Here is a 10,949-nt window from a genome sequence, read left to right as displayed (position 1 = left end):
GCAGCATTGGCCATTAGCTTAAAAAAAAATGAGACAAAACCACGGAGGAAACCTCTATCAACAGCTGTTCGCCATGATAACCAAATAGAGCCTCCATGGTTGACAATGTACTAAACACTGAAATAACTCTGGGCACAAGGGAATGTGCATCACGGTCATGTCTGGCTTTAGAGCCTCCAGAGGCATTTGGTTGACTGTTAGGCTAGATAAGGGGTGGGGAACCTTTGTCCCCCTCCCCATTGATGGCCCCCAGCTCCCACTAATTCCAGCCAACATGGCAACAGGTTTCCTCACCCTGTTCTCATGCACAGAATGTACAGAAATTATTTCCCTACAGATTTGTTTCCCCCATGTACACAATTTCCCATTCATTTCCCCTTCAGTTTCTTAACAGATTCCCCTTTCTACAGCCAAACCCCCATTTTTTCACCTCTCCAGGGATGTCACACCGCCACCCCACCCCCGGCAATGTGGGAGCACTTAAACATACCACACGCACAGCTGCAAGGGCCTGATCTCGGAAATCATTTGCCACTTGTTTCTTTTTGATAAATTGGCCCTAAGAATGGTCAAGCTGGAACAGACCTATGCTTCTCCTACTAGCTCTTTCCGACTGCTGACACTGGCCAATGAGATCATACAGGGACATTTACGAACACGAACAGCTGCTCTGCTGGCTATCTTGACACTTTTTTGTGGAATAAAAAAAGCATTTATGCCAGTGACTGTCCCCATCTCTTACAAAACAATGATCTCCGTGCTGTGGGTGAAGTTCTCCATTTTGTTGTAAATCTGTAGAATGGCCTGACTATTTCTGTAATCGGAGAATAACCCCCCCCACCCCCATCCACCCTGCGCGCAGGAGAATGCTCAAGCGCACATGCCCAACGTCTCATCACTAGTGTGACTCCCAAACAAAACTCAGGGTGGCATGACCCAGATGGAGGGGCAGGGATCTGTACAGAGGAGCAGGCTGCACACTCGGTGGGTGGGGCCACCAGGGACAGGGAACACATTTAGCCATAAGCGTGCCTTTTACTTTTTCCCATAGAAGTGAACATTTGCCATTCATTGCTCTAGGGAAAAGTTGAGCACTGCTGTGCTCGGAGCAAAACGTGCCCGTCACCCACAGCATCGACTGGCCTGGCTGGCACTGGTAGTAACTCTGGAGGTGTTCCTTCCACATGCTACCCACCAGAATGGCAGGCCTTTTGCTAGTGATCCTGTGAGCAGCTGGCTGGCCGCTGTGTGAACAGAACGCTGGACTAGACGGACCCTTGGTCTGATCCGGCAGGGCTCTTCTTACGTTCTTATCTGACAAACCACTGTCCTGCCCCACCCAGGTTACCATTTTGCCGAGGACCTATTCACCCAAGAAGAGGTTTGCCCCTCCATGCATTTTATTCCCAAGCACTCTCAACTGCTCTTGGGGCACACCTGGGCATAAACCAGGGGTGGGGAGCCTTTTTCAGCCCAAAGGCTGAATTGGTTCTATGCAAGCAGGTTGAGGGCAGCGGTGAGGCTATGCCCCAAAGTGGGTGGGGGGTGGGGGACTGCAGTGGACTGCAGTCATGCAGCCCCAGTGTGACTGCCCAGACCCCATTCACTCTCACAGCACACTCATCTTCACACACACTCATACACACACACACACCCTCCTCCACTGCATTCACGCTTCTTAAAAGCCTCCATTGGTGCCAAAGGAGGCTTTTAAAAAGGCCTCACTGCAGCAAATGGGGCAATATTCTGAGGGGGGGGTGTCACAGGATTGGGCAGGGTTAGCCCATCCCTCTCCAGCAGCAGGCCCACCGACAGAAAAAGCCTACCCATTCTTGCAGTGAGGCTTTAAAAAGCCTCCACTGACCCTAATGGAGGCTTTTTAAAAGCCTCATCACTGCACGGCAGGGAGGAGGGGAGATACGGCGCCCCCAATCTCAGAAGGAGAGATTAGACAGTCCACAATGCAGTATCTTCCAAGATGTAACTACTGTTTTTTAATTATTATTATTATTGTTAACGACTAGCAAAGCACCAGCTCCAAACAGGAGAGCCAGTCACCCAGGTAATCCACAGTGACGAGACACAGACGTAGGAGCAGAAAGGGAACGAGGCGCTTCGACCCTGTTTGGCAGAATCCAGTTGGCAATAGTTCTTGGTGGGTTTGGGGGCATTGACGTTTCCAGCTTCATTTTTTCTTGCCAAAGCGCTGTGGAGCGGCCATGCTCAGAAACTGAGGTGCCATGGAGTCCCAAGCCCGTGGGTTGATCCGGCCACCGCTGCTGGAACTGGTCCTGGCATCACGGCCAAACCTACAGAGAGGGAGGGAGGCAGAAGGCATCGCATGGCAGTCGCAGAGTTGCTGCAGAAAGATTTTTGGCACTCAAACATACAGCTTGCAAGGAGAGTAACAAGCCTCATTCGTCTCCTGGACCTGGCAAGATGAACTGGACTGTAGCCTTGGGGTGTATATTTATTTTTTCAAACAAATGGAAAGGCAAAAGCATGAGCCCCAGTCATTGTTACAGACTTCAGTAAAAGGGAAATTGAGCACATGAAAATGGAACTAATGAAAATGGAACTAATGAAAATGGAACTAATGAAAATCTATTTGTTCATTCATCCATAGATTGCTTTTTGGTGCGTTGCATTGGACTGGCTGCTTTCACATGTAACATTAAACCAGGATTTCGCATGACATGCAAGACCAGAAAGGAGCCTGGGCAAAGTGCTGCCCTCCTTCCTTCTCCCACACAACAGGGAGAAGAAATAAACTAGGATTCAGCTTCACTTTGCCCAACTCCTGGCTTGTTAGGTGTGAATCAGGAATCATGGCTTAAAATAAACTCTAGTCAATTGCTAAGCTAAACAAGCCAACTACAAACCCTGGCTTGTTTAGCTGGCTTGCTTAACAAACTAGGGTTTATTTTAAACCTAGTTTATTCCTTCTCCCAGATACATGGGAGGAAGAGCTAGCAATCTGTGTACAGTTCACAGAAAGGTCACAGGGAGGGCGGTGGGGGAGTAAAATTGACAGACTGGAAAGTTTGATTTAGATACCAATTCTGCCCTAGCCATGTGTCTTTTTTAATGGCCTCTAAAATAGGAGCCCTTTGTCTCCTCGGTCTGAGATCTGATTAATATGATATCCAAGTGGTGGTAGTGGTGATGGTGGGGGTGCTAGTAGAATGCCTGCAAATGCCATGCCATTTGGATGAAAAACACAGCAGTTGCAGTCAGCAGGGAAGGGCTGTGGCTCAGTGGTGGAGCACTTGCTTTGCATGCAGAAGGTCCCAGGTTCGATCCCCATCTTCTCTGGGTAGGGTTGGAAAAACTGCTGCTTGAAACCCTGGAGAGCCGCTGCCAGTCAGTGTCGGCAATACTGGGCTAGATGGACCCAGGGTCTGACTCTGCATAAGGCAGCTTCTGATGCTCCTAGAAAACTGGCAGCGTCTCCCAAATGCGATCAATGGAAAAACTAGGGAATGGACGCAATTCCAACAACTGGAAAGTTAAGCAAATGAGACTTTGAAAATGAATGGAAAGATGAAATAAACCATTCCCCCTTGCATGCTCCTACAGTAGCCTGAGGACAGCTTTCTGCCTGGCCTCGTTGATCCATATACCTTACCTTTGGGGCTGGAACAGAAAGGAAGGGCTGCGGCCGGGTCTCTGCACAGCATGGAGGAAGGAGTGGAGGAGGACGCCCAACGGATGCTCCTCAGGCAGGCTCTGGGCAGCTCGGACCTCATTTTCTTGCTGCTGTCGGAATCAAGATAAAGCCAGGCGCTCGTCAGAGCATGAGAGGGGACAGGAGGAGAGACGCCAGGCCATGCGAGGACCAGGAGCGCCCACAGCGCGCACCGACGTGGTGGGAGCAGCGGGGCATGGAGCAGCCCACCTTGGAGCTCCACCTGCGCAGGGCACCTTCCGGACTTCACCGATCCCAGGGAAAGCTTAGAAACAGCAGCATTTCTGCGAGGCTCTGCTTCCCATTCACTTGACTTTCCTCCCTAACATGTCCTGCCTTTGGATTTAAATTGTACGCTTTGGGGCAGGGTCAGTTTTAATCTTTGCAAAGCGCCTAGCGATGAATAATAACAAGAACAACAACAACAACAATAATAATAATACTTTAAGACCGGCGCTGGCTGCTTGCTTGTTACCTGTTCACTCCTCTGTTTGTCAATACATAGATATTACAGAGCACTATTTAAGCCTCCAGCACCGTCTCCTCCCGAAGACATTGATGCTGTTAAGCTGCCCTGGACCTGCCTGTGGTTTGAGATTCATGAGAACTGCATCACCTGATCTTTATGGGCCCCTGCATGCTGCCTGTCCTGCACCTGCCCCCCCACCCCCGTGTGTGTGTGTGTGTGTGTGTGTGTGTAGCACTGTCAGGGTTGCTCCTGGTCCACGCTGGCACTCTTTGGCATGGGCCAGTGCCCCCATGTGAGCCCATGGAGCTGCTCTCACTGTGCTAATCTTGTCCGCTGCAGAAAACAGCACTTTCAAGTCTAGGCGCAAACAGCTTCTCCACGCCAGAATGCCACCCTGAGGCAACTGCGTGCGTGGAGACTGCTGTAATCTGTGGATCAGCCTTAAAGCTCAGGACGGGTAGCTTTTCCATTATCTTGTTCTTCCCGTAATCACCTTGCAAAAAATTACAGGCAGAATTTAACAGAGGCTGAGAATTTGGTGACTTTGCCAAGTGGTCTCCCTGAGACCATGTTTCCCAGGTCTAGGAGTAATGAAACTGCACAGGCTTGTGAGAAAAATGGGTGCAGGGGAGACAAGGCTCTCCGCAAACCACACAATAACCTGGTAAACACATTCTTGTTCCCATACATCCCTCCTTTCACTTGGTGAATACAGACATCCATTTACTGCATGGTATTTGACTGCAGTGGACTCACAGCCCCATTGCCTCTCTCTTGTGGTAAACATTCTCCTCACCACACAGGCAGACAGGACAGATGCCTCACTCCTAACATGGCGGTATAGCCACGGCGGGAAATTACCACTTGATCAATGGCCATCTATATTCGCTCAAAATAAAATCAAGCCACTTAAACTCAATGTTGCATACATACATGCGTACCCACACACAAAACTTCGTGCCATGGTAACCAAAACTGTACATCCCCCCCCCCCCCGCCAGCTGAATTCTACAGATTACATTCGGCGATTGATGGATGTTCGTTATGTATCAGATTATTGTGCATAATTTCTTTTTCTATTTGTGGGGAGGGCAAGAAGCAATGTAGGTTATCTCCTGACTGCAGGAAATGCTGCTTGATCCCTTATGCCTGACTTTCATGCCTTTTTTTGTTGCTGCCAGGACTAGAAACTTGCTTAGAAAATACAGTGAAAGAAATCTGAGATTCTCAGGATGCTGTGTACATGTGTGCGTCACATCGTCACAGAATATACACAACTCTGGATAAAACCTAGGTGTCCTGGTCAACCACCAGCACGATTCAAAGCACTTTGCAGATGTTCATGGGTACCTTTTGCAACAGCTCTGCCCGGTACGCCTGTATTATTACCCCCACAATTGCAGATGAAGGCTGAGAAATTTTTTGCCTAAGGCCATCAGGTGAGATGACTAGAAGATGACCTCCCTTCCCACAAGCAGCCTGGCATCAAATACCAAAACCAATCAAACATAGAGCCCACTGATCCTGCTGGTACCCCCTTTTGGGTCCACTTTTGGGGGACTCCCTAGATTCCAGCAAAGGGCTAGGAGAGAAAAATGGGCAAAGGCCTGCGGTCATGGATTTTACTACCTTCCTGGAACTTCCCAAGGGTCTCAACTTAGCATACCACCTGGCCAACCGTTTTACCTCACTGCTCTCAGCGAGAAATTACTCATCACCACGAGCCAGTGTGGTCTAACAATGAGAGTGCCGGGCTATGGTCACGCTAATAATATATAAATCATAAAGCAAAAAGTTTTGCTGCAGCATTCAGACACCAATTCCCGCCTTCATCTATGCCCCATGCCCTGCCACAGTGCCACCTGAAGCAAGGGGGAAGAACCATAGTTCAGTGGCAGAGCGCCTGCTTTGCATGCAGAAGGTACCAGGTTCGATCCCCGGCATCTCCAGGTAGGGCAGGAAAAACTCCTGCTTGAAACCCTGGAAAGCTGCCGCCAGTCAGTGTCCACAATACTGGGCTAGAGGGACCCAGGGTCTGACTCAGTCTAAGGCAGCTTTCTATGATCTGGCAGGCCAGGGTTCAAATCCCCACTGTGCTCACTGTGTGACTTCGGGCCAGTCTCTCTCTCACTCTCAGCCTGTTCTACCTTGCAGGGTTGTAGTGAGGATAAAATGGGGGTGGGTGGGGAGGACAACCATGTATGCTAGCTGAGCTTTTCGAAGGGAGAGTGGAATAAAAATGTAACAAACAGAATCAAAACCCATGCTGCTGTTAGATCTTTATTAGGCCAACCAAAAGGGCACCAAAAAGTGTGCTAGCTTTTGAGATCCCTGGATGCTTGCACAATTTTTTGGTGCCGTTTTGGTTGGCCTAATAAAGGTCTTGCAGCAGCGTGGACTTTGGAAATTTTCTTATGGTCAAAACGGCTACCTCTGCTGCTGCTGCTGCTTCTTTTGTGAGAATCAAAAGTCACCCCTCCTGCTATTTTGTACTATGCGGTGAAGTTAAAACATGGCCCTCAAGGAATGGCAGGACACAGACAAAATAAACACACAAATAAAGAAGAACACTTCACGTCCCCCATCAGGTTACAGCCTCGGGGGTCCCAAGACCACTTACCATCCAGTCTAAGAGCCTCTCGGGATACGCGTTGGGCTCTTCCGCCAAGAGCTCCTTTGAGCCGAGTGCCTCTTCCTCAAGGCCTCGGCCTGACCCCAGGCAGCCTGAGAACAGCACCAGCATCTGCAAGAGGCGGGCGGCTTCCATGTCTGAGGCCTGGCCTGCACTGCTCTGCTCTCCACTCCGCCGTCCCGCGTCCCTTCTCCTGGCACTGCCTTTATATCTCTGCACCGGAGCTGGGGGGACATGGGGCGGGACTGATGACAGCGGAGGCAGCTATTTGTAAGGCAGCACATACGGCGAGGGCCCCTGCGGCACCTGCCGGTGATGAGCAGAGAGGGACCACGACGGTCCCTGACAGAGACGGCGCCGTCGTCGGCTGGGGCTGGTAGCATCTTATTGCAAGGATAAATCCACCAAAATGGCTCTTTAAGCCCTGTTGGGACCTGGCGGCTAATTGCTTGTTTATCGTGGTTTGTGGGGCCACGGGGGAAATCGAGGCTGGGCCTTTCGGATGCTGACCCCCGGCTTCTCCTGCCACTGGCTTAACTCAGGCTGGATTGATGAGTCTGGGAACCCCAGATGCTGCTTGGGACCACGCATTTGTCATGCTGCTCCCTGAGCGGCTTTCCAAGCCGCCTGCCCCCCCACCCGTGATCCCTGAGGCATTCACATCGACAAAGCTGCACAGCTTACAGCTTAATGAAACCCATTTACAAAGAAGCAGACTGGTGATGGGACAAGGGAGGGAAGCTGTTGCCGTGGGGGGAGTTTGGCATGCTGAAATGATGCAATCCCAGGCACCTGGAGGTGAGGTACGGGCGGGGGCTCCATTTTAGGTTGATGGAAGCTCAGGGCAATCGTAATGGTCTTGCCCCATTTGCACTACAGAGGGCTACCCCCCTTTTAAAAAGAGAAGAAGACAAAAGTCCGGAGCTCTTTATAGCAGCACAACAGGGCATACGCAGGAATCAAGGGACCTGGCAGTGGGAATAACTTTGCCTGTGGGATATCTGCCCATCACGGAGCAGTTAAGAGGCATGGTGCCTGTTTTAGTAACAGTGGCAACTGTACAGTATTAGGGCAGGCAAGGCTTAAGGCAGTGAAAACTCCTAGCAGATGTCTCTTTCCCCAGTTTAATGCATTTGTGGGAATTGTGGGCTAATCAGATGAGCAGGGAAACTGAATCGTATCACCAGTTTGTGCAGTGCAGTGCACACAATCCTAGCCGCTGCAGGAGCTCACGTGGAAAAAGGGTCAGTACAAATGTATCCAAGGTGTTAAAAGCCACCGCTGGGCCTGAGTGCGAGAAGCAGTCGGCCGACCTAGTTCAGCCCTTGTTTCCCCAACGGCATCCCGACCCTAAAACAAAGGTAAGTAAGGAAATAGCGCCATCTGCTGACAGTAGAGGAATAGCCACTCAATAGACTTCAATGCTCTTCCTCAAATATACTTGCTTCAAAAAGCCAGTGAGCGGCACACTTTCTCCCTGCCAAGCTTTTAAGGAAAACAAAAAGGAACAAGGGGAAGGTTGCCGAGGTGTTGCCAGTGCCAGCACTTGCGAATGTTTACATGAGATTTTTCTGCGCCACCCCCAGGCAACTAGAGAAAGCAAGATATCAGTGTGACTGCGTATTAATCCCCTTGCCGCTTTTTCCTGGAGGCCCAGGCAGAACCATCGCATCAGCACCTGATTGATGCTCCCAATAAGGACCAACTCCTTTCAGGCACTGGAGCCGGGGACAGGCTCATTTCCATCAGCACACTGGCGCCAGGCAACGCTACCCGTTCGTCAGCAACACATCTCCTGGTGGGGAAGACGACCAACTTGCATTGGGGTGAGAATGGGCCACATAGCAAGCCAAGCCCTAATTTCCATAGAAGGCAGAGACCAGAATCCTTCACAGTAATGAGAGCGCCCATCAGTGCACATCCCCCTCAAAAGTGAAAAACTGGTCTGCAAGCCTGCGGAATCTACATGACCCAGAAAAAAATGGTCCGTAGTGGAACCCACAGGTTGGATTCATAGATATCTGAACTCATTAGAATGTGTTGCAGTTTTCTCCAACATCCCTAGCAATGAGTTAGTGTTCTCCCTTCTACCACACCTGAGGGCAGCAGGCTAGCTGGGGTGCGACAGGGCAGGCCCCCTGGCACACACAGCTTTGTCTCCAGTGCCTCATTGCTGCTTCCTGCTCCCCAGTATGTGCTGCCTGAGGCCACCACCTCACTCTGCCTAATGGCAGGGCCGGCTGTGGGTGCAGAAAGGGCCAGGAAGCAACTGGTGTAGAGGTGAGGAAGGACGGGGCTTCCCCACGGCTGCCTGCATGGCAAGAGAGGTGAGCAATCTGGACAGAAGGGAGGGGTGAAAAAGGAAGGCCGGGGACCCATCGCCTCCAAAATGTGCACCACTGCAAGGATCAAAGAATGAGATAACCCAACCACAAACCTGAGATCACAGCCCCAGCACTGGCTATTTAGCAGCTCATCCTTCAGAGCAGCCTTCCCCAACTGGGTGCCTGCCAGATGTGTTGGGCTGCAATTCCCATCACCCCAGCCAGCATGAGGGGAGTTGCAGTCCAACACATCTGGCAGGCACCCAGATGGGGAAGGCTGCTCCAGAGCTTTGAAAGCAGTGCAGGTGAATTAAACTTTGCACAAACGTGGCTCCTGAACACAGGCAAGTGGGATATATCAGCCTTTTCACGTTTTGAATCACTCGCCATTGCGGCGCACGCCGGAGGGCAAAGGGGCGCTGCTGGGCCGCGGGGCGCGGTGGGCACTTTGCGAGTGATTCGTCCCTGCGCTCGGTAACATGGAGAAGAAAGCTGTTGGGCTCCGTTTCGTGGTCCTCTGAATACCGGTGGAGCGATGCTGCCATCCTGTGGCTGACAGCGGGAAACGCACATTGCTAAGGAGGTGGGTTAGTAGCGAAGGTTTGGTGCGGTTCTGGGAGACAGCGCTGGCAAACAGAACTCCAGATGCTGCCATGAATTTAAAAAGCACAAGATCTAGGGCACACGTTGGCACACGAAGACATTTTCTGGGGGTCTAGATGGCGTTGCCTCTAGGATCCCTGCAAGCCAAACAGATCCGTAACAGAGCTGACAACCAGTGAAAGAATCTTTAGCTGAATAATCACTGACCTTTTAACTTGCCGATTAGTTGGTTACATTTAAATGAATGTGCGTATTGCCAAAACCTCAGTATAGGTTTTGGTAAAAGGGCTTGATACCTATTGTGTCTGTAATGGTCTTTTTAATTCATTTCTTTGTATGTTATGTTTTAAGCAAGAGTTTCTTTTTAATCTGTATTCTGTTGTTAGCTGCCTTGAGTGCGCCGTTTCGGAGTGGAAAGGCGGGATATAAATACATACATTAATTAATACGTGCCTTTTAAAGATATATTGAGGATAACTTGCAACATGATAAAGAAAAGCTACCTTCTGTTGAAAGGAAAGATCTTCTGTGATGTTTTCTTTTTTCATTCCCTTAGACGGAATAGCCTCAAAATGTGTGCACAGGGCTGATGTCATGGGTAGGCACGGTCGGGCACTTGCCGAGGGCCCACACCCAGCAGGGGCCCCCTGGGGTTGCTCCCCCTCTTCACCATTGCAGCCTGCTTGCTCACCCGCCTCTCGCTCTGGCCCAGACAACGGTGGTGGCGAGGAGGAGGAGATGCCACGGCCTGCCCGCTCCCTGCCCGCCAAGCCAGCAAGTGGTAGCAGTGAGGAGAAAGGGGACAAGGAGCAAGAGCAGCTGGTGGCAATGGCAGTGAGGAGGGAGACTCCGCGAGAGAGGGGGCCCACGGAGGGTGTCTGGCCCAACGGCCCTTGAGGTTGCAGCTCTGGCTCCCAGGGCTGAATGATGTGCTGGCTTTCCACTTACTGCATTGCCAGACCAGGCAAGGTCGTCCAGCAACCCCAAGCACAGCACTGGTGTGGGATTTGACTAAAGAGTGTCAGTGGGGAGCTACCCTAGGCCAGTGGTCGAGCCCCTGCCTTGAGTGAAGGAGGCTCCAGGGTTGATCCGGGGCAACTCCAGTTGAAAGCGTCAGGTAGAAGATGACGGAAACCATTCTCTGCCTGCGAGATCCTGAAGAGCCACGCTGCCAGTCAGAATCAACCATACTGGGCTAGATGGGGAAACAGTCAAACCTGCCATAAGGCAGCT

The 10,949-nt window shown here is 51.0% G+C and overlaps 1 protein-coding gene across 1 annotated transcript; it reads right to left on the bottom strand.

Moving 5' to 3' along the window:
* Nucleotides 1–1,969: 1,969 nt before the first annotated feature.
* Nucleotides 1,970–6,967, bottom strand: NPFF (neuropeptide FF-amide peptide precursor). Its single transcript, XM_084836731.1, has 3 exons — nucleotides 6,778–6,967; nucleotides 3,629–3,759; nucleotides 1,970–2,309 (listed from the first exon to the last, which is right to left on the bottom strand). Exons 1-3 carry the CDS (start codon nucleotides 6,922–6,924, stop codon nucleotides 2,186–2,188), a joined length of 402 nt encoding a protein of 133 aa, XP_084692857.1. The 5' UTR covers nucleotides 6,925–6,967; the 3' UTR covers nucleotides 1,970–2,185.
* Nucleotides 6,968–10,949: the final 3,982 nt, after the last annotated feature.

This window comes from Heloderma suspectum, chromosome 2 (assembly GCF_057233095.1).
Source record: "Heloderma suspectum isolate Gila_16-S chromosome 2, 16-S_ref, whole genome shotgun sequence".
Classification (NCBI taxonomy): domain Eukaryota; kingdom Metazoa; phylum Chordata; class Lepidosauria; order Squamata; family Helodermatidae; genus Heloderma; species Heloderma suspectum.
Note: the sequence above shows the minus strand (reverse complement) of the source record. Positions and strands in the feature narration are given on the sequence as shown.

Coding starts and splice junctions, on each gene's coding strand:
- NPFF (XM_084836731.1), bottom strand. CDS start 6,924: ATGGAAGCCGCCCGCCTCTTGCAGATGCTGGTGCTGTTCTCAGGCTGC. Junction 3,760..6,777: donor AGAGGCTCTTAGACTGGATG/GTAAGTGGTCTT, acceptor TGATTCCGACAG/CAGCAAGAAAATGAGGTCCG. Junction 2,310..3,628: donor TTTCTGTTCCAGCCCCAAAG/GTAAGGTATATG, acceptor CCCTCTCTGTAG/GTTTGGCCGTGATGCCAGGA.